General features: G+C 46.4%; 1 protein-coding gene across 2 annotated transcripts in view; it reads right to left on the bottom strand.

Moving 5' to 3' along the window:
- The window catches only part of CHCHD6 (coiled-coil-helix-coiled-coil-helix domain containing 6), a 300,917-nt gene that overhangs the window by 156,350 nt on the left and 117,854 nt on the right, over positions 1-26,713 (bottom strand). For both annotated transcript variants that reach the window (XM_088479857.1, XM_088479858.1), the window contains one exon: positions 3,881-3,951. In XM_088479857.1, the coding sequence (XP_088335983.1) occupies positions 3,881-3,951 (71 nt within the window). The remainder of the gene's footprint in view (positions 1-3,880; positions 3,952-26,713) is intronic.

The following is a 26,713-nucleotide window of genomic DNA, read 5'->3' as shown; positions in this document are numbered from 1 at the left end:
AGGAGAGGAAGGTAAGCAGGAGATATCTGTGATACTAGTGTATGGGGACAGCGGGCCATTCCAGGAGAGGAAGGTTAGCAGGAGATATCTGTGATACTAGTGTATGGGGACAGCGGGCCATTCCGGGAGAGAAAGGTAAGTAGGAGATATCTGTGATACTAGTGTATGGGGACAGCGGGCCATTCCAGGAGAGGAAGGTTAGCAGGAGATATCTGTGATACTAGTGTATGGGGACAGCGGGCCATTCCGGGAGAGAAAGGTAAGTAGGAGATATCTGTGATACTAGTGTATGGGGACAGCGGGCCATTCCAGGAGAGGAAGGTTAGCAGGAGATATCTGTGATACTAGTGTATGGGGACAGCGGGCCATTCCAGGAGAGGAAGGTTAGCAGGAGATATCTGTGATACTAGTGTATGGGGACAGCGGGCCATTCCAGGAGAGGAAGGTTAGCAGGAGATATCTGTGATACTAGTGTATGGGGACAGTGGGCCATTCCAGGAGAGGAAGGTAAGCAGGAGATATCTGTGATACTAGTGTATGGGGACAGCGGGCCATTCCAGGAGAGGAAGGTAAGCAGGAGATATCTGTGATACTAGTGTATGGGGACAGCGGGCCATTCCAGGAGAGGAAGGTTAGCAGGAGATATCTGTGATACTAGTGTATGGGGACAGCGGGCCATTCCGGGAGAGAAAGGTAAGTAGGAGATATCTGTGATACTAGTGTATGGGGACAGCGGGCCATTCCAGGAGAGGAAGGTTAGCAGGAGATATCTGTGATACTAGTGTATGGGGACAGCGGGCCATTCCGGGAGAGAAAGGTAAGTAGGAGATATCTGTGATACTAGTGTATGGGGACAGCGGGCCATTCCAGGAGAGGAAGGTTAGCAGGAGATATCTGTGATACTAGTGTATGGGGACAGCGGGCCATTCCAGGAGAGGAAGGTTAGCAGGAGATATCTGTGATACTAGTGTATGGGGACAGCGGGCCATTCCAGGAGAGGAAGGTTAGCAGGAGATATCTGTGATACTAGTGTATGGGGACAGCGGGCCATCCCGGGAGAGGAAGGTAAGCAGGAGATATCTGTGATACTAGTGTATGGGGACAGCGGGCCATTCCGGGAGAGAAAGGTAAGTAGGAGATATCTGTGATACTAGTGTATGGGGACAGCGGGCCATTCCAGGAGAGGAAGGTTAGCAGGAGATATCTGTGATACTAGTGTATGGGGACAGCGGGCCATTCCAGGAGAGGAAGGTTAGCAGGAGATATCTGTGATACTAGTGTATGGGGACAGCGGGCCATTCCAGGAGAGGAAGGTTAGCAGGAGATATCTGTGATACTAGTGTATGGGGTTGTATATCTGTGATATCTCCTGCTTTACCTTCTTGATGACCCGAACACTTAATTTCTCCAATTGCTTTTTTAGAAATTAAATGATGATGAACAGACCCCAATAGCACTTAGATTTTATTTTTCAAATGATAAAAGTTCAAGTTCCTTTGCCCACCTGCAGATAACTTTAACTTACTGACTCTCCTACAACCTATTGTTTTCTCTTTCAGACGCCTCCAGTCTATGTAGGCGACAGGCAACCGGCTTCCAGCAACCCAGCACTTATTAAATGATTATTGTTTAAGGCTGAGAATGTAAGAAATACAGCAGGTGACTCAGGGAGGGGACGGGGAATGTTAGGCAGTCAGACTGCAGCATCTTGTGCACAGCAGCCTCTACTCTGATTATCTTTGATGGCTACAGCACGCGGCTACCGCAGGGGAGTAATTAAATGTCGTACTTCAGGTATTCTTTATTACTGCAAACACACAGAGCACCTTAAGCACAGTTCTGCCAAGTCATGAAAGCGCTGGCATTTTTATATCAAAGACAAGGGATCTGTCTGCCTTCAGATAACAGATTTTAGCACTGATTAAAGCACACTGCATGTTTCTTAATCATGGAGGTAGGCAATTAATACAGATATATAAAACGATCTAAAAACAGTAAATGGGCACCCGCATAAACGTCAGAGAAAACTGAACCCCGACATATTTTCTATGTAACAGTTGACAATATGCAAGAGGGGAGTTCTCATATAACAAGTTACATGACTCTCTATCGTACAGGAGGAGAGGGGGGGGGGGGGAGTCAAATAGCCAAAATAACTTAACAGGGGTGAAAAAGGGAGGGTGCCTTGGGCTTTATCGCCCGAGGCTATTCAATTAGGCTCCCTTTTTCACCCGATACCTTTGTTAGCGCCCATGAAATTGATGTGTCAACGGGCGGTAACACACAGAGTGCGTGAAAAGTTCACGTATTTGTGCGTTGACAGGGTCGCGGCACCCGTTAATCACTTAGTCATCAGGGATTTTTTTTTTTTCACTGCCTGCGCAGAGGTAAAAAAAAAAATCCTTGAAAAGTGCTGCTGACAACCTCACTTTGGGGCTAATTGGATAGCCCCCGGGGGGATCAATTAGCTTGCTGTAAATTACCATGGCTAATTGAATTCCCCCCTTAGGGTGACAGGAGCTTCACATTGCTATGCTGTGCTACTGAGAGACCCTACCCAATATCTAATGCTCATTCTTTGGGACCACCCATATCTCTATTCTCCTCCTCACATCATGGCATTGCCCTTGCCATATGCAGCCGTGTCCTCACTAACATATCACCCATCTCCTGATATACTCTGTGCTGCTGGGGGACCCTACTAATTCCTCTACATAACTCTCAGTCTGTGACTTCCTGCTGCTTCCATTCTCCTCCTCACATCATGTCACTGCCCCTGTCACATGTAGCCCTGTCCTCACTAACACATCACTCATCTCCTGATATACTCTGTGCTGCAGGGGGACACTGCTCCTCCCACTATATAACACTCATTCTGTGGCTTCCTGCTGCCTCCATTCCCGTTCTCACATACAGATAGTTCTGTTAGGTCACTGCCTTCCACAAAATCTCAAAAGTTATATCCTGAAATAATCCAGGTAACTGGTTGTAGGATACAAGGAAGAGATTAATTGATAATTAGATGTTCACACATCACTCATCACCTGATATACTCTGTGCTGCTGGGGGACCCTGCTCCTCCCACTATATAACTCTCAGTCTGTGGCTTCCTGCTGCCTCCATTCCCCTCCTCACATCATGTCACTGCCCCTGTCACATGCAGCCCTGTCCTCACTAACACATCACCCATCCCCCATCCCCTGATATACTTTCTGCTCCTTCAAATAACAATCTCTGAGTCTGTGGGTTCCTCCGTGACTCCATTGATCTAACCACATCACGCGAACACAAACAGGTCACTGCTTCCAACAAGAGTAGATCACTGATGTCCTGCTGCTGGGAGTATTCTGATGATCTGATTGGCTGTCAGCTTTTCTCACCCCACCCACACTACACACAGACATACACTAGATGAAGGCGAGGATTCAATTCAGCGCGATGGCTGGGAAGCGCCTCCAGAATGGTCAGGTGATTAGTATCTCTGCTAATTTTCCTTTACATCACTCTGGGGTATAAGGGTAAATGAGCAAACAATGTCTTCCATAATGTGCGGTGATGCCCTGCAGCACATTGAACTGAACTGAATTTTCCCCTAAAGAATGATGACAAAAATATTCTCTGACTCAAGACAAAGGAAACGTAAGACAGGATAAATGATTCAGGTGCAGGGTGAGGGCCGCAGAGAGTCAGAGACTAAGCAGTACCACTACTAGTTAAGGAGCAATATCCGTGGAACATGACACCCGCCGAGTTCTAACGACAATGCACTTTGGCGTAATTTCATAGCAGCAGCCACAACAATAAACGTTAATGCCACAGCCGTTTGACAGAAATAGGGCATAAACATCACGTGTTTATCTATAGGAGATAAACAACTTACTTCACTCGGAGCTCGGCGTTGGTGGCGGCAGTGTGGAACTGTTCTGCAGTCAGCTTGTAAATCTCCAGGTTCTGAAAAAGATCAGAGAATATAAATGAATGCATGACATGCCTGGGCATCACTTACAGATATATCCTATGTCATATTCTTCCTAGCAAAAAAAAAATAAAAAAAAAATCTCACCCACAAATCTCAACTAAACGTCTGTTCCTTCCTATTATGTCCAGATCAGGGTCTCCAGCCTGATGTTATTTAGTGCAAGTGCCCATTATCCTGCAATAGGAATGCCTTCTGCCAGCAAAAATAATAGCAAATAAAACTCTTTGTACAAGACAGTATGTTGAATTCTCTCAAACTGTCTCCATCTGCCTATAGCATAGGGGGGGACACTGACCAGAGTGCCTGCATATGTTTTAGGCACCCCCAATAGTTAGTCTATACATTCTATTGGAAACTGCCTCTTTAGGGGTGCCAGAACACCACCACAGTGACACATGGGGTGCCAGAACACCACCACAGTGACACATGGGGTGCCAGAACACCACCACGGCGACACATGGGGTGCCAGAACACCACCACAGTGACACATGGGGTGCCAGAACACCACCACGGTGACATATGGGGTGCCAGAACACCACCACGGCGACACATGGGGTGCCAGAACACCACCACAGTGACACACGGTGTACCAGAATAAAAAGAGAGAGAGAGAGACACTTCTGGGGTGATGTGACGCCGCACAACCCGCAATGTTTGGTTGCACATACTATCTCAACATCACTTAATTTTCAAGCGCACCTTTACGGGGTGCGAGAAAAGACTGCCAATGTTGCTGGTCACGACGAGCAGCTAATTGCATCGCACCTTAGAGTCCCAGAACACAACACTAAGAGAGGGGGGGGACCAAAAAGAATCACTCAGTTACTCTGGGGATCCTATAGCAAAAAGTACAATAATATTTTGATCCCGAGAATGATGTTACAGTAAAACTCTTGGTTCCAGAACATTGGCACAGCGACACTTGTGGGCCGGGAACAATGGCACAGTATGGAACGGTGACAACTAGAGGCCCAGAACCATGGGTCAGTATCATTATGGGTCCAAGAACACTGGTTGAATAAGACTCATGGTCCCTGAACAATGGCATTTTGGGTCCAAGAAATATAATAAAGTAGCACAGTAAAACCAGAGGTCCCAGAACAATAGCACAGTTAAAACAGGGGTTCCAGAAAAATATTAGCACAATAAAACTCAGGGTCCCAGAACAATAGTTCAGTAAAACTCAGGGTCCCAGAACAATATTACAGTAAAACTCAGGATCCCAGAACAATAGTACAGTAAAACTCAGGATCCCAGAACAATAGTACAGTAAAACTCAGGGTCCCAGAACAATAGTACAGTAAAACTCAGGGTCCCAGAACAATAGTACAGTAAAACTCAGGGTCCCAGAACAATAGTTCAGTAAAACTCAGGGTCCCAGAACAATATTACAGTAAAACTCAGGATCCCAGAACAATAGTACAGTAAAACTCAGGGTCCCAGAACAATAGTTCAGTAAAACTCAGGGTCCCAGAACAATAGTACAGTAAAACTCAGGGTCCCAGAACAATAGTACAGTAAAACTCAGGGTCCCAGAACAATAGTACAGTAAAACTCAGGGTCCCAGAACAATAGTACAGTAAAACTCAGGATCCCAGAACAATAGTACAGTAAAACTCAGGATCCCAGAACAATAGTACAGTAAAACTCAGGGTCCCAGAACAATAGGTCAGTAAGACTCAGGGTCCCAGAACAATAGCACAGTAAAACCCAGGGTCCCAGAACAATAGCACAGTAAAACCCAGGGTTCCCAGAACAATAGCTCAGTAAAACTCAGGGTCCCAGAACAATAGCTCAGTAAAACTTAGGGTCCCAGCTAAAACGTTTTAGCAACAAGGGTCATGTGTCTGTATTCGAAATGAAGACACTGAAAGGTAACAAGAAAAGGAGAAGTGGGCGAAATTTTGGTTTCAGTAGAAAAAGTGACAGACGACAACACACACGGTACACCCGCAGTAGCACGCCCGTGGAAGATGGTTGTACCCACCAAAAAAATATATAGCCAATAGCCACAAAGACCAATCGTCTGAGCTTAGGGCCCGATTCAGCCCCAGACACAATTCTGAGTCGTTAACAAATGACTGATGGGGCTGCAGTGCGCATGTGCCGCAAAGTTACTGCGACCCTGGTGGCAGCGTTCTGTATGCCGTAGTCTGACAAGCCGCAGATGCTACCGAAGACGCAGCACCAATCACGCCCTCGTCCACTTCTGAGCTTGGATACGTTAATAAAAGATCAATCAATTCGGTCTATTCGTCACTTACCGGATTCTGAAAGATTTGCTCAACTTTATTAGCAGCAGAACATATGCAGCAAGATGACTGTACTGTGGAGCGGACACACAGCACATGCACCAAAAAAAGCTGGGTGGGCAACGCGTCTAGAGGATTTTGTTTTATAAAATGTTCCTTGTGATTGCACAGATCTTTCCATAAATCCCTGAAATGACATAGTGAGAGTGATAATTGCTTCCAATATCCTGTGGCCTTCTACGTATAGATGAATAGCATTTATTCTATAGCCACTTATTTATGGAACCTATTGTAACATGTTTATGCTGCAACATGAGATATTTGTATGTTATTTCTCTGTGGACACAACGTTCCTTACCAAGGCCGTGCGCTCCACCTCTGGCAGCGATTAAAAGGGACGTTTCCACCTTCACCTTAATTTTATTTACTGTCTTGTACATGGCCATCCTGCAAGTTTGATTTTCTCTTAACTATGAATTGTACATTTTAGTCATGTATTTACATATAATTTCTGGCAGCTGTTAATAATTATTATATGGGATACATATGACAACACAGAGAGTTAAGGGGCCTATCCATTACCCGACTTTATGAACAATCCGACCAAAACCAGGAGGACTGATGGTTTCCTTCTCCGGACAAGAGTTTTTCCAGATGCCCCAAACAATCTGGAAAAGGATTCATCAGAGAAAATAACTTTACCCCAGTCCTCAGCAGTCTTCACCTCACTGTGCGTGGATGCACTCACACCTGCCTGCTGCCATTCCTGACCAAGGTCTGCACTGGTGGTGCCCCAATCCTGCAGCTGAATCAACTTTAGGAGACGGTCCTGGCGCTTGAAGGACGTTCTTGGGCACCATGAAGCCGTCTACACAACTATTGAACCTCTCTCCTTCAAGCTCTTGATGATCCGATAAATGGTTGATTTCGGTGCAATCTTACTAGCAGCAATATCCTTGCATGTGAAGCCCTTTTTTTGGCAAAGCGAAGATGACTGCACGTGTTTCCTTGCAGGTAACCATTATTAAAAGAGGAAGAACAATGATTTTAAGCTCCACCCTCATTTTAAAGCTTCCAGTTTGTTATGCTAATGGTACATACTGTACACACATAGCGATCAGCCAGCGATACGATATCGCTGGCTGATCGTCCTGCACCCTCACTGTTGTGCTGGATGATCGATATTGAACAACCAGCACACCATCAACTCAATGACGACTATAGCGACCTGCGATTAATGATCGCGGGTCCCTATAGTAACCTGCTCGATATTGAGCAAGTTGACCGGCATGCATGGCCGATGGACAATATCGCTATAGCTGGTCGATGGTGAGTTGGAAGGGACCATTTAAATGACCGATTTGAGCGATAACGTTATCGTTAAAATCGCTCATTTATATTGCTACGTGTGTACGCATCATAACTCAATCAGCATGACAGAGTGATCTCCAGCCTTGTCCCAGTCAACACTATCACCTGTGTTAACAAGAGAATCACTGACATGATGTCAGCTGGTCCTTTTGTGACAGGGCTGAAATGCAGTGGAAATGTTTTTAGGATTAAGGGCCTGATTCAGACCCACTCGCGAGCGCAAGCGGGTCGATGGTCCCCGACTGCGCATGCGCCGCCTTCGACGTGCGCATGCGCGAGACGGCAGCTCCGTCGAAGCAGGTCTCGCTTCAAGACGGGGCGGCTGTCGATGTTGATTGACAGCTCGCCCCGTTTTGGAGGCGGGAGGGGGTGTGGCTGCATAAACGCAGGCTTCCCTTAGGAACGCCTGCCGTTTGTGGGCGGCCCTACTGAGCAGGAAGTCCACTCCGGCTTGCGAGAGCTGAGACCCTACCACAGGGTCTCCTCGCAAGCCCGATGGTCGCGATAATCGTGACCATCACCAGGCCGCTCGCAAAAGATGTGGGTGGTCACCCACAGCTTAGCGTGCAGCCTGGAAGCCAGAAAAAAAAATACATCAACGCCCTGATTCAGAGCGAGCGCTCGCAAACAGTGAGGGGCTCTGAATCAGGCCCTAAGTTCATTGTCATGGCAAAGAGGAACTTTGCAATTAATTGCAATTCATCTGATCACTCTTCATGACATTCTGGAGTGTATGCAAATTGCCATCATAAAAACTGAATCAGCAGACTTTGTGACAACCAATACTTGTGTCATTCTCAAAACTTTTGCCCATGGTTGTACATACAAATACAGTATATATGCGCACATATACTGTATTTATTCATATACACACATATATATTATATATATATATACATACATACTGTCATGACCAGGGCTGTGTGTGCTCTGGGCAGCCGACCTTACCTGTCCGGACGCTATGGCGGGGTCCCGCTGGTGAGGTGTGGGCACTTAAGAGATCTGCACTGCATGCCAGGGGGTTCCGGAGACATACTGTCCTGAATGCTTGTGGTGAGTCTGGTTCAGGTTTGGCAGTGCTGCAGCGTGACATGGGGGCTGCCATCTTGGATTTCAGCATGTGACACATTCCAGCCAATCCAGGCAGGGCATTCCGGGAGTCCTAGCAACCAATCCTGCACTTCCTCCGGGTATTTAAGGGCTGACCTGCAGTCCTTTCATTGCCAGTGCAACGTTATTCCCAGCTCTTGCTGGGTGCTAGTTCCCTGTGCTCCTTTGCTGTGTTTCCAGTCCAGTTTGCCTTTACGACTCTGCTTGCTTCAGGATCCAGCTACCATCGTTTACCCCCGTGTGTAACAGTGCTTCTCCTGGCTCTCGCTCCCAGTTGGGACCCCTGCTAAAGTCCACGACATCAACGTTCCCCTCGGCTATCCAGTTACCTACAGTCGGTACCCACGTGCCTTTCTGGGTAAACGGCCGTCTGAGACACTCACTGTCTAACGGGCCACTCATGTCTTAGACTGGCAGGGGGCAGAGAGTATCAGCATACAGCACACATAGATATTACTCGGTAAGCAGAAATGATGCTACTCTCACAGCCTGGCAGGTCTGCAGGCTTATAATCATACTGGGGTGCATGGCATATTTTTTCCCGGCTGCCAAGTTCACTCCAGGGGGGGAATCTGCTGCTCTGCTCAGCCCTAAGCCCATTCTTCACACCTCTAAATACTGAGGAGCAGGTGAAGGAAGTGGAGCTATCTGTGGGTGTTGTGTGTGCCTGGTGGTGGCATGGCCAGAGTGGCAGCTGATAGCGGGCATGGCTGAGAAATGGCCGGGGACATGATGCAGCTAGTCGTGTAATACTGTATACCAAAATAATAAGGGACGTCTATGTTTTTCACTCCCCAATGGTCCAGGAAAAATAATGCACTGTGGGCCTGATTCAGACCCGCTCGCAAGCGGGTCGATGGTGGGGCACTGCGCGTGCGCAAGCCCCGGAGCGAGTGAAAAATTCACTCGCTCCGGGGGTCGCTACAAACGGGGCAGCTGTCGATGTTGATCGACAGCTCGCCCCGTTTTGTAGGCGGGGAGGGATGTGGCTGGTCAAACGGAGGCGTTCCTGAAGGAACGCCTGCCATTTGTGGGCGGCCCTACTGACATCATTCGTGATGTCAGTAGTGAGCTTCCTCTATTAGAGCAGGAAGCTCACTGGGGCTTGCGGCAGACGAGACCCTACCATAAGGGTCTCGTCGCAAGCCCGATGGTCGCGACCAACACCTGGCTGCTCGCAAAAGCTGTGGGTGGTCACCCACAGCTTAGCGAGCGGCCAGGAGGCCGGGTCAAAAAATCGGGCCCTGTATACTGTAACTTGGTAACATTACAGAAAACCTTTCAGAAGGCATCTAATGCAACTGGAACTAATACACCAGTGTACAGAGCTAAAAATAGGGTTTGACAGCTGGTAAAAAGTATCAGTCTACACAAATAGACATTTCAGTGCAAACCTTAAAAAGTTTGTTTTGAAAATAAAATCCCTCAATGGAGAAGATATTAAAGGTTTTCCTTTATAGTATGGCATCAATTCACTATGAAGAGATAACAGGCCGAGCTCACACTCCCTCCAATAGTCCCTACTAAAGAACCCGGTAGGTTTTTAAATAGTTGCAACAATGTTGCAGTTCACTGAAAACAGTATAATAAAGTTTGCAAATAATTTTATGATCAACTGGAAGATATGGATTTACGCAATGTATAGCGAGTATAAAATAAAGTCCCTGGTCTGCGTCTGTGTGTTCGTGCTAATCTCGACGACTGGATGGATTTTGATGCCGTGGTCACTATTCTATAGAGCGTTTGTGAAGGAAGGTTTAGGTGTATGACACATTAATGTATGACAAAAGGGAGCCGAGCAGTGATTATATTAGTGACGCGAGTCAATGAAAGAAAAACGGACGTACGAGCGCTTTCTCGGCTTACGCTGCCTAAACCGATAAAGAAATATAACAACGATGGACTGTATTTTATACCATGTAGAGACTGATGAGTATTATCCGGTTTCTCCAGAAAAAATTATGTAAGCCTTGTTTTCTGATACAAAATTAAATTTTTTCCTTTTATTACCGTTCCTATTTAATTTATGTGAAAAACGATACTTTAATGTGCCTACGAGTCCAATTCCCGGTCTGCTTTGGCATGGCCATACATAAAGCACAGGGACAGACACTTAACGTGGCTTAAGTTGATCTGTTTTGCTCATGGGCAACTGTACGTGGCCCTTTTGTGGGTCACATCAAAACTAAGGGCCTGATTCAGACCCGGTCGCTAGATGCGGACACTCGCACCTAGCGTATGCAAATTCAGCTAAGTGACGTCAAGGCAGGCGATCGCACGGCAAGGCGTAAGCACGCCCACTATGTCTTGGCGTGCGATCACTTTGTGTATGTAGACACCCACCAGCCGCCCACTAGCGAACGCCATCTCCAGGAAGTGTCTACAACCATCGGTACATCGGGTTCCATTGGAACTGACAGCAGCGCTTGCGGTTGACTGTACCCTACCGCAAGCACTGCAAGCACTTCAGCGAATAAAATAACCTGGTGATGTGTACTATGACGCTGGCTGATAATTATGCACGCCTCTGAAACAGCGTTAAGATGCTCAGGCACGCCTGCGTTCGCACCTCCACTTCCCCTGTTTCCAGTGGCCTGCCCCTGTTACCATCCACAAACGGCTTGACCTGTCACTCATTCAACTGGGCTGTCTCTGCTGGGAAAGCGACTGCTTTCCGATCGCTCGGACTATTTCATGCACGCGCACTGCGATGTATACGCATGCGCACTTTGCAAAACATTGCACGCTCCGAGCGATTGCTTGCTAGCGAACGGGTCTGAATCAGGCCCTAAATCTTTTAATGCTGACGTCAGAAGGAAAAATGACTAATGTCACCTACAAGGCAATTTTATAAGACCTCGGCTTAAAAAGATTATTGCTGTAAATTCAAAATTGCTCCTGTGCTAAGCCGGGCATGGAGCTAGTAAATAAATATATTTGATTGGACATCGTCTTTAAAACTAACTTAGGAGTCGATTCAATTCTGCGCAATGGGCGTGATGTCTCGTTCTGGAACGACATCACACGTTTTTCCTCGCACCCCACAGAATTGCCTAAAAAAAATTTGTGATGTTAAGGGCCCCGAACATGGCAGACATGTGGGCAGCCGCGCACGCTGCAACGAAGCGCAATGGCACATCCCGTAGAACGCCATTAGCCCCTATGGGTGAATTTGTATTGCAGGTATGCAGCAGGCCCTAACATCCTTTAGTATGGCATTTTACTATAGCACAAAGAAAGCCATCTACAACAGCTTACTGCAGAGCAGTTCGTAATCCATGGGTCAAGCCTGAAATCTCGGGTTGCATAGTCATGCACGGCGGGTCCTCCTGATTCTCATGCTTGCTAATCTAGTATATATTCAACATAATAATTACATATAAAAGTACCTAATTTTCTCTTTATTAATGATATATTTGAATATGTAGACTGCGCTAAAATGACATGGTGAAATAGTTTAACTGGCATAAATTAGCAATAGACAAGAAGGATATTTGCACCTTGTTCTATGTAGAGTTTCTGATTCAGAGTTATATGCTAATGCCACACCTGCCGCATCTGTGTATGCAGCTGATATGCGAAAATATGCAAATGAGGCAGATGCCGAGGAACGTATTGAGACGCCCACCTGAGGGTTTAGCGATTCCAAGCATCTGTGCACAAAGACAAATTGGTTGCAGATTCTTCGATAAGCGGCCTCCTGAGTTGCCCCTACGGTCACGCAGAATGGCCGCATGTTCTGAGACACCGGAGCCATGTGTACGGTGTGCGGGATCAGAGACGCAGGATGTGACACGTCCCCAAAATGGTTGCAACACGCCTGCTTACTTTGCCACTGGTCCCCGCCTGTCAATCACATTGTGAATAAATAGTCGCCGCGTGCAACTACAGTAATGTATCTTGACGCATGTTCTGTTTAACTATAATCGCTCAGCTGCGAAAATGTCGGCATTGCGTACTTTTCTGAAGCTTCCTGCCGCTTGACTGGGTGCTGGCTACTTCAGAAGCCAGGAATCTGCGCCTCATCCCTCCGGGAAAGGTGCCCAGCTCCGCCCCCCCCCCCCCCCAACCCCGCTGAATGTCTTGGGGAGGTGGGGGGGGGTCTGCAAACGTAATTGCAGGGCCCGTTCTGCGCAGACCCGGAAACATCGGAGATGTACATTCATCATCGGACGAACATACATCTATGAATCAGGGAGCTTAATCTACCCTTTAGTTAGCATTCTAATGATATAAATGATTCAATGAAAACAGTTAGTTCTACTATTCGCTCTGTTCTGAAGAATAAACATAATAGGTTGTTTAACCTTAGTCGAATTCCCCAAATTCCCTAAAGATGTCTCACAAAGCCGATTCAGACGTCATTTAGGTCCCAGCTGAATACAGTTATGAGTCACATGAAAACCCTGGCCATGACTTTTTCTTATATGGAACAGGCAGAAGTAAGGCTCTCCCCAGCAGAAGATAAGGCACATTTAGGAAACGTTGCAGGAACATTTCAGGGCTGCTGATAGGTGCGTCAGACTGCAGGTTAGGGGGGTATTTATTTCTTTATGCACATTAAGTATTTTTTTGCTGAGCAGAAAAGTATCCGCACAACAGACAATTCTATATTTCATGTAACGATGACACACATGTGAACTTAACAAGAAGTCTGTATCAGCCAAATTGGACTGGTCTAAACCAGGGCCGCAACTAGGGGGGGGGGGGGGCTAGGGGTGCGTGTGCACCGGGTGACAGAATTGAGGGGGTGCCGCAGGGCCGCTCCAGGGTCATGAGGAACTAGCGGCGGTGCAGCCAGTGCATTGCACTGGAGCCCGCCGCAATAAAGGGACCTGCGGCCAGTGTCAATAACAGCAGGCAAGCAAGGCATGCTGGTGGCTGCCACGGGAGAAGCTAGGAGGCAGTCGGGTTGGAGGAGAGGCAGAGGAAGTCCCTCCCCTTCCCTCCCCTCATCACACAACGGCGCCTCTTCTCTAAGTTGGTGCGACTCCGCACTTCCTGCTGATTCCACGGCACCGTCGGGAGTCTGAAGTCCCTGGCATAAAGACCATGGTGGTAGCTAGTGGAGAAGAGCCTCCCTCCCTGGCCCCTGCCTGCCAGCCCAGCCCTGCCTGCTCCTGCAAATAGTAAATTAAAGCTTCTTATTTCTGAGTGTATGTGTCATATATATATATATATATATATATATATATACACACACATACATACATATATATCTATCAAAATAGCCTGCAGTCACCAGCTTGTATCATAGAAAACAAATTATTTATTAAATTTGTTAGCAAGTCTTTCTTCATAAAGTAATTTTTTATATAATATATATATATATATATATATATATATACACACACACACACACACACACATATATATATATATATATATATATATATATATATATATATATTATATCTTGCATACCTCCCAACTATCCCCATTTCAGCAGGAGAGTCCCACTTTTTGGAGATTGTACCACTATACCACCTGCAGGCCACATTGTCCTGCAGTCCGGAGGGAGGTTGTTTGGGAACTGTCGCGCATGCGCTCTTCATCCGCGTTGAGACAGGAGACAATGGGGCTGCCCCACAGCTCTCAGAGCTCTGGCCAAGCCCACAGCATGGCAAGAACAAGGACATGACTCGCAGACCCACCCCAAAAATGGGGTTGCTGGTCACAAACGGGGGGGCGCCAAATACTGCTTTGCCCCGGGTGACAAAGATCCTAGTTTCGGCCCTGTCTAAACTACACTATTTCTACATAGGGAACACTGTATTTGTCTGTTAAGCTCGACATCTGTTGGGGCTCAGAGAACCCAGGGCTTTGTAACTCTTCTAGCAAAGTTTACAAAGTGAAAATTCACGGCCCCATATTTATACAGGGCCTGGGGCCAGCCTGCAAGTTACCTCCTGCCCTCTACCACTACACCTCCCATCCCCTCTCTCAGGGGCCCATATTTGTGGCAAGATAGGTACGGGATCCCGGCGGTCAAAATCCCAACACCGGCATCCCGACAGGGTTAGGATACAGACACCTGTCGGTCGGTATCCTTATCCTCAGCCTCCCTCCCCGATACCTAAACCTAACCTCCCCACACCCTGAACATAACCCTTCCCCTAGTGCCTAACCCTAACCCTCCCCCTAGCTCCCCGATGCCTAACCCCAACCCTCTCCCCTAGTGCCTGACCCTAACCCTCTCCCCTAGTGCCTGACCCCAACCCTCCCCCTAGTACCTGACCCCATCCCTCCCCCTAGTGCCTAACCCTAACCCCTAGTGTCTGATCTCATCCCTCCCCCTAGTGCCTAACCCCAACCCTCCCCCTAGTGCCTAACCCTAACCCTAGTAACTAACCCTAACCCTCCCCCTAGTTCCCCGATACCTAACCCTAACCCTCCCCCTAGCTCCCCGATGCCAAACCATAACCCTCTCCCCTAGTGCCTAACCCTCTCCATAGCGCCTGACCCCAACCCTCTCCATAATCCCTAACCCTCCCCCTAGTGCCTAACCCTAACCCTCCCCCTGGGCACCATGAGGCTCTGCACATTAGACTGGGCACCATGAGGCTCTGCATATTAGACTGGGCACCATGAGTCTCTGCATATTAGACTGGGCACCATGAGGCTCTGCACATTAGACTGGGCACCATGAGGCTCTGCACATTAGACTGGACAACCGAAAAAGGCTCTACATCTTACATTGGGCTTCAGCTAAGACTCTGCATGTTAGGGTAGATAGAAGATGAGGTTCTGCATGTCAGTAGTGTCGGCATCAGCTATTGCACCACATATTAGACTGGCATCATATAATAATCTGCATATTAAACCAGGAAGTCCTAGATACAGCTCTATATATTGGAATGGGCCTTAGATATGGTTCTACATACCAAAAAAAGACATCAGCTGAGGATCTGAACAGTAGGGGCCAGATTCACAGTTGCACGCAAGGACGCCCGTGTTCGGACCTCGCGATTTTTTGCAAGGACATATGAGTCGGGTCCTGCATGCGCAAACAGGTGATTTCCGAATCCTGTGGATCGCAGTGGCATCCCAACTTGCGGGTGTAACTGGGCGTCTGCATGTAGGATGTTTGCCGTGGCGTGTAGACGGAATTTTTCGTGGGCTATCTAGAATTGTGCGTCTGCATAGATCCATCCGATTTCATATGGGTCTTCTGCGACAAAGACATACAGTGCTGGCACAAATGCGTAGTGACTTTGATGGCGGCTGCTTTTGCAAGCGTAGGGATGAGGGGCAGCGCAGCCGCACAGATGCCGCCGACTAAATGCAGGCGAATATTCTCATTGTTTTCCCAAGCGCAAAAAGTGGCCACAGTGGCGGCAGCTTTAGGTACAACCCTGATTACACCCTAAGGGGTAAATTTACTAAGATGGGAGTCCTATTTAAGAAGTGATGTTGCCCATAGCAACCAATCAGATTCTACTTCTCATTTATCTAGCACCTTTTAGAAGATAATACCTGGAATCTGATTGGTTGCTATGGGCAACATCACTTCTTAATAGAATTCCCATCTTAGTAAATTTATCCCTAAGAGTGGACATCAGAGGAGGCTTGGTAGCTTAGAATAGACAACGATATGGCACTGTATATTAGACAGGGCACCAGAAGGATCTCTGCATAGAAAACTTGGGTAAGGCACTGCCAGGGCCGGCTCTAGGGGTATTCGACCAGTGCGGTCACACAAGGGCACCACCCATAGTGGGTGCACCCCTCCCCAACATCCTGATTTCAGTGGGCTGAAGTGGCCCACGGGTGGTCAAATCGGGAGGTTGGGGACCCCCACCGCCGCACAGCTGACCCCTGGAGTGTGAATGGATGCAGCGCGCAGCATCCATTCACTGACAGCAGAGGGCTGGGGAAAGCCCAGCCAGTGACGGAGGGCTGGGCTTTACCGCCAGCCTGACGTTATTTGGAGGCGTGCCATGCGGTCACACCTCCAAATAACGTCACTTAGGGGGTGTGGTCTGTGGTAATGAAGCCAAGCCCCCAAGTTCAGTCGCGCGTGACGAAGCAGGGTGCTACGTACCAGGCCGGCACAGGGTGCTCAATGTTAGGTACAGGGTGACTAATATTCCCCCTCCTATGTTTGGGGGTGATTCAATTCAAAGCGAATTGAATAACGCCGGGAGCGAGATCCTGGAGCTATTCAATTCAGTGCGCTGTGTGGTCGGAGAATGACGGTTATCGCGCCTTAACAAGGGTAGTAAGACGCGTTAACCGGCATTCTCTGACCAAAGTGCCGGGCGCGCGGCTGTTAGCGCCACATTAAGCAGAAAAACTGGCACTTTGGTCGGATTTCTCCTCGCATCCCCAGGGGGGTGCGAGGAGAAATCCTTAGCGCACCCAAACAGCGCAGTGTATTGAACAGCTGGGAGAGCTCCCTCCCGCGGCTATTCAACATCGCGTTGAATTGAATCACCCCCTTTGTGAGCTGGTTCCTATATTTTAGGAAATGTCTTCTTTGATGGGTAAACAATCGTCTCTCCACAAGTGGGGTTCCATGAGGTTCTCATCTCTCATAGGACGACATTTCAGATCTATACCAAGAACAGAACTGCAGGTACTGTATAGTCACCGACAGAAAAAAAAATAAATGGTTGTTTTTGGAAAAAATAAAAACAGCCCAATCTACTCCTGAATGTGACTATTTCTCACAGACCCTGTGAACTGTTAATTAAATTTGCCATTAAAAATTAAATGATCTGAATAAGTAGGTGTGAGGCTTCCCATCCCTGGGAGCTCCATAAATCACATTGTATATTTTTTTTCCTTTCTGTTGCTACCCTGGCAATTTTCATCTTTCATACTGTCTGATTTCTCTAAGGAACTGCAATTCTGAGATCAGAGAAAGAGACAAGGAGAGGGGGAGAACAATATAATTAATTTACTTCCGTAAATCAGAAGATAGCTTTTATATTACTGTGCAGTATTGCGGCAGACACCGATATTTGCTGACGAAATGAAGGGGGTTACCCTGCGATACACAACTTATTATTAACTGAAGTTTTTGTAAAGGTTTTATTTATTATTATCTCCTCCTGTTTTGCTTCATTTTAGACACTGTTACTTTATATGCTCCCTACTTTCAGAAAAGCAATCACTGTGTATCATTCTGGTGTGTTTGAAGTTAAGAAAAAGAAAAGTAGTTGGTCGTAAACTTGTCACTAGGATGCTGTTGCTCATAGCAACAAATTAGATTCTACTAATCATTTATCTAGATTCTACTAATCATTTATCTAGCACCTTCTAGATGAGAGAATAGCTAGAATCTGATTGGTTGGCAACAACTCCACCTCTGAAAACCCTGCACTTTATTAAATACAGCCCTATGTCTGCCACAGTTTCAACATGCCCTAATGGCAATACTGTGACAGGGCATGCTGGGATGTGTAGTTCCACAGCAGTTGGCATGCTGCCTGTTGAATAACCCTGGTCTAAGGGCTACAGTTACTATGCAGCACTTTTTAAATTCTTCTATGTTTTGGGACGCTGGATTTAAACGGGTAAATACATTCAATGCAAAACAAAGATGATTTTGTGTTTTATATAAATGCCCATTTAAATCCAATGCAAAGTAAATTTAGCCCTGAGAGGCCCAATCAGATCTCTGCAGTACGGGAAAAGTGCACCAACAAATGCAAAGTAAATTTAGCCCTGAGAGGCCCAATCAGATCTCTGCAGTACGGGAAAAGTGCACCAACAAAAGTTAAGCTACAACAGTAAATTCTGCCCTGATTAAAAACAGGTTTTCAGCTTCTTCATTCCAAGTTGGATGTTGAATGCCATGTATGTGAGCCCCCTGTAGCTCAGGATCTAGGCTACTGCTCAGTTGCTCTTATTATGCCACATCACATCAATTGGATACATGGGCGTAGCTATAGGGGGTGCTGATGCTATGTGACCCAGAGGCTTAGGGGGCCCCACCTTCAGAACCCTGCTCCCCTGTTTCCAAACCATAGTTGGCTACTACATTCCAAGAATTACCAACTAAAAAGGGGAACTCATCAGCGCTCCTACAAGGGGTGGTCTCTAGGCACCGAGGAGGCAGGGTTAGGATACCAACAGACAGGTGTTGGTATCCTAACCCGGTTGGGATGCCAGCGTCGGGATTTTGACCACTGGTATCCCGAGCGCCAGCATCCTGTACCCAACCCACTGGGAACACTGTGGCATAATGTGTACTGGCGGCAGTACAATGTGGCATTATATGAACTGGGTGCACTGTATGATATAATGTGAATTAGTGCTCGCTCTAGGTCCGGACCTAGAAAGGGGCGCTCCTTCGTGCTGAAAAAGGGGGCGTGGCCATGAGAAAAGGTGCGTCTTTAAGAGGGTGCCTCTTTTCATCACTCTTGGGGTGTGCCCAGTACGGCTTGGGGGATATGCTGAGCTGCCCCCAAAGCTCTCCATTCTCTGTGGGATATGCTGGTGGTGATTGCCGCAATGCTATTTTTCACACCCACGGGACCCTGCGGCCCATGGGTGGGGACGGCACCGGGCAGGTTGTCTTTTAGCGGGGCGCCGCCAAAATGCAGGGCGCATTCTGCCCTTTTGAAATGGGGTAGAGCGCGGCGCCAAGCTAAAACAGCCTAGCGGGAAAAGCTATGGACAAGGTCACTACCATGGGGCATATAATGAACAACCACAGCGGAGACAAATGTTTCTTTTGAAGCACTGGGGTGAGGGCCCCTGCAAAATGTTGCTATGGGGCCACCAAAAGTTCGGGCTACCTCCCCCCCTACCCCCAATTAGACATGGGGGCATATTCAATTTGAGGCGAAAAGTCAGGGGTCTGACTTTTCGCCATCAACGTTTTTGGAGGGGACAAAGTATCGGGCGCATGCCCGCTTATCCCCATATTCAATTAGGAATCGGCGAAAACGGAACCCGACGGAAAAGAATGAGAAGTCCTGTAACTTTTTGGGGGAAATCAGCCTGTCACCCCCCAAAAGATAGTCTGACATGGGGGATCACTATGGGTACCCCCGATTTGGCCTGCTGAAGGTAATTGGGGTTTTCAAACAGCTGCGGTAGGTGCAGAAATGCGTCTTTGAAGAAGTGGTGAAGAATAGCGGTTAGCTTTATTTTTTTGGCAAAATAAATAGTCCTATCAAATTTGGGGTACATGAAAATGGGTGCAAACATGATTTTTAAAAGTTCTTCAAAAATCCACCTGCCGCAACCACCCGCATTCTAGAATACACCTGCCGCATACTTTGGGACCCCCCCCTGAGTCAATTTCACTCGTTTTTAAGTTTGTCCCCCAACTTTTTTCACCCCCAAAATAAAACCACTGTTTTTGGGGTGTCCTATGATTATTTTTAAAAAAATTTTGACACAGTGAACTTTTAGGGGACATTCCAAGGGGTGCAGGGTACTTTTTTTTAAGCCTGCACCCCAAAACCCCAATTCTGCACTTTTTTTTCCGCCACCTATTCAGTGGAGAGAACTTATCCCCGTTTTTTAACAAAGACTTTTCGCACCTGCGAAAAGTCTTTGAAATTGAATATGGGGATAAGTGAAAATGGCGAAAATGACGTCATCGGCGATAAATGAACGGACTTGAATGAATGAAATGAAGATGGCCCATAGATGCATACCTATGCTTCGCGTCCTGTGACAGATGTACTTTCCATTGTAAAACAACTTCAAACTGAATCCTATGATACAAGTGGTCAGGGCCTGTTTACGGAAAACATACAGAGATGCGGAGGGCAATTAAAAAATAAAGAAGGTGGAAGGAAGGGGAGATGGTGGTGTGGCCCAGAGAGCCTGTCATTTCATTACATGACACGTGTGTATGACGTGGACTCCATGTAACCATAAACACACTGCAGAATGCACAAGCAAGATAAACCACAGGGACCCAAAGACAAACCGGAACGACCAAACAACAAAGGGTGCGGAAGCCTGTGGTTTGCATTCCGTAATTAAAGAGGGTAAGTGACAAGGAGGAGAGTGTACGGCGGCGCACTCTTGTGCAATCAATTCACTGTGACAGGTCCAGGTAAACAGGGCTATAACAATGCCAATTGAGCATCAGGCATCCTTGCAAGCAGCTCTGGAGGACAGGATAATGTAGAGCATCAAGATGTAGCCTGAGGCGGGGAGAGAAAACCTTTTTATTTTCTTGTGTGTCTCAGCTCTGGTTTATTTTATCTTCTGCTGAGGATTACCAGGTCCGGTATTTACAGAAATACGCCACTCATGGGGAGAGCAACTCCTTCCCCTGCCTGTAACCACTTCACATCCAGAATAGGTGCATTATAGCAACCGAGCAGCATCCTGATACAATCAGAGGCCATGATTCAATTCAACGCGATGCTCTATAGCCCCAGGAGGGAGCTCCCGAAGCTATTTAATTCAACGCACTGTTAAGTCGGAGAATGCCAGTTCTCGCGACTTAACCTGGGTGTGCCGGCCGGCCACGAGGCTGTTAGCTTAGCCGCCAATAAGTCGGGCGGCCGTCACTTTTGTTTGGAAATTCTTTAGTCGCCGCAAACATTGCGCTGAATTGAATAGCCCCGGGAGAATCGCAGCCAAGGAGAAAGAAAAGGAAAACAGGAGTAACTACGAGGCAGGCTCGCTAACTTGTGTCGTAAAGTCACATGACATACGCCTGCATCCTCCGCTTGTAACACTTGTTTATTCCACTAAATTACACAACTATAAAAAAAAAAAAAAAACAACATCTATTGGATTCTGGGACCTGAACAGCACAGAGATGGTCTTGTCAGGGCCGGCTCAAGGCATGTCGACCACTGTGGTCGAACAGGGGCCCTCCGTATAGAGGGCGAATCTCTCCCAACCATCCCGATTTCAGCGGGCTGAAGTGTCCCGGCGGTGGTCGGGATTTTGGAGACCTCCACCGCCGCAGCTGTTTCGGCGGTGTCGGCCCCAGAGAAGAGGAATGGGAGAGAGCTGGGGGCATCCCAGATACTGACCAGTGCTGGGCTCGCCCCCAGCCTGACATTAAATGGGAGGTGTGCCATACTGGCGTCATTTAGGAAATGTGACCTATGGTAATTAGGCCACTCCCCTTTCCGGACACGCGCAAGTTTATGGCGCGTCTGAGTCCCTCTCGGCACACCGCGCGGCTCATGCTGGAGCTGGCCCTGGGTCTTATGATAAGTTAACGTATACAGTACGTGTGTAAAATATAGTAGTATATAATAAAACAATTGTTTATTAAAAAGTCACCAGATTAAAATTCAGCTCCACACTCGCAGAGCGGCCCTGCAGAAAACATACTGAAGCATGGCGTGCTCCAACGTATTGTGGTAACTGAGAAATTCTGCCTAAGGGCCCTTAAACAATTGGCATCAAAATACAGGATACTACTAACACTAGTAAACACATGTAAATGGATATGGGACCCATTGGTTCCAATGACCCCACAGCCATTTACATTAGCGTTTAAAAAACGTCTAAAGGCCGGTTTTCCTGATGCTGCATGTTCCATTGCTTGTGCTGACTGGTAATATATTCAGTGTTGGACGGTTTATCTATTTCACTCAATCCAAATGGCGATTATCTGTTTTGAAAATATTAGTTTTCTAGCTGCACACAGTAAAGTGATATTATTTTACACTATACACATTATTTTTCATATATATATATGTCTACACATATAGCTATACTTATAATAAAGTTGTAATGGTTTTGTCTGTACATAGAATTTTTTGGGGGAGAAATGTGCTCCTTGGGGCTGTGCATTAACTATAAAGACAAAAACGTTTTTTTTTTTTTTTTGTCTGTCTGTTCATTCCGGTGTCACGCAAAAACTACGGGATAAATTTGGATTGCGTTTTCAATATTGCATAGCTTACTCACCTAGACAGAAACGGAGATATGTATTATCTCAATGTCACATCAGGGAGAGGAGCAATAAAGGAAAAATCAGACGATTGTCACTCAGCGCGTGCAGTGTGCAGGCTCCTCAAGCCAAAAATGACTAGATGTATAGAAATATATTTTTTTGGGGACAAATATACTTTTATGGACTGTTTATGAACTATGGAGACAAAAACAATTTTATCGGAATTTGCACAGGCTCCTCAAGTCCAAAATAACAATACAGTGTATAACTATAACATATACATATATTGCACACCCCAAACGCAAATAGTTATATATGTATGCATATAGAAATACATATCTATATAGCTCAATGTCTTTGCAGGAAAATTCAACTATATATTAAGCACTAATCAGACATCTTATCTTGACTCATGAAGTTGCAGTATACATGTCACTCCAGTAGATGGCGCACCAAGACAAATACTACATATCATAGACTTGCTGCTCATGTTACTTGCAACCTTTCAGTGTTACTTCTGGTTAAGTAGCAACGGATTTGGGATCTACAAGATAAGATCTGTTTGACTAAAGTGAACTTAGACTGGAATGTGAGATTAATTGCCCCTTGGATTGGATTTTGTGGTTTATATATAAAAAAAGAAAATTGAACTGTGGATTCTTATTGTTTACAAAGACATTTTGTGATCAGTGACTATAAAAGACACATCACAATATTAGATGCCACTACTGTCTTTGTTAAATTGGTTCCGCTGAGCAATAACAGACATCCACGCGAGCGAAGCTGCGGGCAAACGTACTTATATAATTAAGACAATCTTTAATCTAAAGGTCATCCCTACAACACAAGCATCTTATGCACTGTTACTGGTTGACGACTCAGACTCGATAACTGAATACAAGAGGTAGCTGTGCTGAGGTGAAGAGGACACGGAAGGTCGTCCAAGGTCGAGAACAAAAAAAAAAGGCCATCAGGGCATTGGGGGCTACACAAAGTGATGGTGATGAATTGTTTTATTTCAGTGCGTGACCCCGCAGGAGCCTCGTACGATGACACTCGGAAGTGTGCGCAGCAGAACCTTGCGCTGAATTGAAGTTGACCCATATTATTATTATATTTTATAGGGTGCCACAAGGATTCCGCAGTGTCATACATAGAGAACACACACAGTACTTTGCACAGAACTGTACAGACGGGAACGTAACTTACTTACATAGTACTCAAATGATTAATGTGGAGGATACGGAGGGTTGTAGGGTCTTGCTAGACCAGGGGTGTCAAACGAGGGCCCTTCAGCTTTCGTGGGACTACATATCCCAGCATGCCCTGCCACAGTTTTAGCATGCCCTAATAGCAAAACTGTGGCACTGCATGCTGGGATGTGTAGTACCACTGCAGCTGGAGGGCCTGAGTTTGCCACCACTGTGCTAAACCTTACAGTCTACAACAATAAATATTCACATGCTCTATGAATTATATAGAAACAAGAAATCTCTGCTTGTGTGTGTCGTTAAGAGTGCAGTAACACGCAATAGGAAATTCCACCCTACAAACATTCTATTGGAAAGGGCCGCACAACCATGGAAGGGTTAACAGTTTCCATGCCGATGCCAGTCCTGGTTTATTCCTGAGGCACTGCGCTTCCTGATCCCTTTGGGCTCTAAGTGAAGTCAGGAACCCAGGCAGTCTGCCGTGCGCTCGCTGCTGCTAATTAGGGTGCTTAAACTCCTCATTTCAATATAGCGATTGCTTTATGGGAAGGCTGTAAAACCGGAGCCATAAAGGAGATGGAGGGTGGGGAGGGTGGAGGGAAGGCAAGGGATGTATTTTACTCCAAGGACACAATTTAAAATAAAATAAAGCGGAAACATGGAGTATAACAAAGTAGATAGTTGTTATTTGCATGGGAAGTGCCATGTAATTTGATGTAATGCACTGTACATCAGTCAAGCAGGCACTTAGATGGGCCTATACAGAGCGCAGCTCCATCTGACATCTGCTGCATTTTATTTATCCTAATACAAATGTTTCTTGAGTTCATCGAATTACCAGCCATTTTCTCTGCTAATGCTTTGAAAGCAAATGCGCCTCGCTGTTCCCACTTCTGAACTTTTATGGGATTCGGGGAAGATTTGTTAATGGCAGAATTAGCGATAGGGCAGCGTAAGCCGGCTTTTTATATATTGGGCCGATCATTAATGGCCCTTTGTGGGTATTTATATATACACACAACAGAGACATGCTAAATGAAGGGGATTTGCTTAAGAAATTAGAAAATGTTATTCGGATGATGAAAGCAGAGAAGGGATAAGCTGAGCAGGATTCGTTATTCCCGCAGGAAAGAGAGTTTCAGTACAGCAGTGTTCCCAGCTTGGGTGAAGAACTCGCTCTACCCAGGGTGCCATTGGAGAAGTTGCCCCTAGCAACCAATCAGCTTCTACCTACCATTTTTATAGAATGTACTTGATAAACGTAAGTTGGAAGCCGATTGGTTGCCTCTTCTCCACTCTTTAAAAGGTTTAATACTATTTCCCCCTAAGTCGCACCCAGTAAATGGACTAGCTCCTGGAGAGGTGCTACTCTGCATTCTAGATTATGATAACGCCAGTGAAGTACGTTCTGCGCTGGACAATGAGGTAGCAGCAAATATAGAAAACATGCGAGAGGAGTATGGATGTGAATTAAACACAAATTAGTTGTCAGTACATTATAGGAGCGGACATATCGTAGACGTAACCAATATCCCTAATGAACAACCTATCAATTCACTTATAGGTCGTAACATCACCGAGGCAATTCTTCCTCTGAAATCTGATGAATATTGGGGCAGTACACAGGACAGCTGCAGGGACAGGTGCTCTTTGATTTTTATTTCTCCAGGATTAGTTGGAACAAATAAACAATCTTTAGACAGCTAAAGAGGTTACTAAACCTAAAGCTGGGTACACATTAGACGATGTGTACCCAGCATGACATCGGCAAGTTCATACACACTTGCCGATGCCGGCAGCGATGGAGAGGGGGGGGGGGCGCAGTGCGGCTTACACACATGAGCAATGGCAAACAGTCGCTTGTTCTGCGTTACAATTGCATTAGCGTCCATCTATGAATGAGTCCCAATGAGTATCTAGTCTCCGTTGAGCAAGGATTTGGGGTCAGTACAGTCTGCAGACGCCATCCCCTTTCCGCACTAACTCACACATCAGCAGTCGTGCAAAACAGCACCTCTCAGCGCGTCAGGTCCCGCAAGCCCCTGCTAGCGCCGGGTGTCTTTTTTCTACCGAAAATGCGTTTAAGTCGTAATGTAATGAGACTGCGCTAATTAATTTGATATGCGACACTTGTATATCTGAGTGCGACTGAGTCTGAATCAGAATGCGAAATGCTATGGTGCAGCGAGCGCAGCTTTTTTCCACGCCAAGTTCAGTTTACAGGCTCAGTTACACACAGAAATACCAGTGGTGCGTATTAATTAACCAGCTCAGTCTCCTGGTGTGTCCTAGTCACTTCTCATCGTGACAAACGCATTTTCGGCAAAAAAAGACGCCCGACACTAGCAGAGTGACCCGGCGGCTTACTCACGGCAGGTATCTCACGCTGCGAAGCGTATTGAGGCTAGGGGGGCATATTTACTATTTGCGGGTTTTTAGAAGTGGAGTTGTTACCCATAGCAACCAGATTCTAGGTATTATCGCCTAGAAACTGCTATTTAAATTATATGTAGAATCTGATTGGTTGCTATGAGCAACAACTCCACTTCTAAAAACCCGCACTTTAGTAAATATACCCCTAGATATGAGGACACATCCGTATACACAAAATCTGGGCGCTGTGTCACAAAGTGTCATATGCGTCGCCAAACCACACTTGTTTGCAGCTTTGTCGGTGACTCTATAGTTCAATTTTCAGAAAAATAAATTAAAATTCATTATAATCTACAGATAGAGTCAATGACCATAACAATTGCTAATTATATAATGGTAAACGGTATCATTCAGCTGCAAAGTCTAGAGTTCTATCCCCCTAAAACTGTTCATTTAAGCTACTGACAATGTACGGACCGCCTCGGAGCCTTTAGGGTTGGAGTCACTATCTCTAAGCGCCAATCAATTTAGCTTAGGCCAAAAGTTAATTGTTTTCTTAAAACACAGGTCCTTGTTAGTC

Source organism: Taudactylus pleione, unplaced genomic scaffold (assembly GCF_031769625.1).
Source record: "Taudactylus pleione unplaced genomic scaffold, aTauple2 ptg000247l, whole genome shotgun sequence".
In the NCBI taxonomy this organism is placed as follows: domain Eukaryota; kingdom Metazoa; phylum Chordata; class Amphibia; order Anura; family Myobatrachidae; genus Taudactylus; species Taudactylus pleione.
This window is presented reverse-complemented; position numbering and strand designations above follow the sequence as displayed.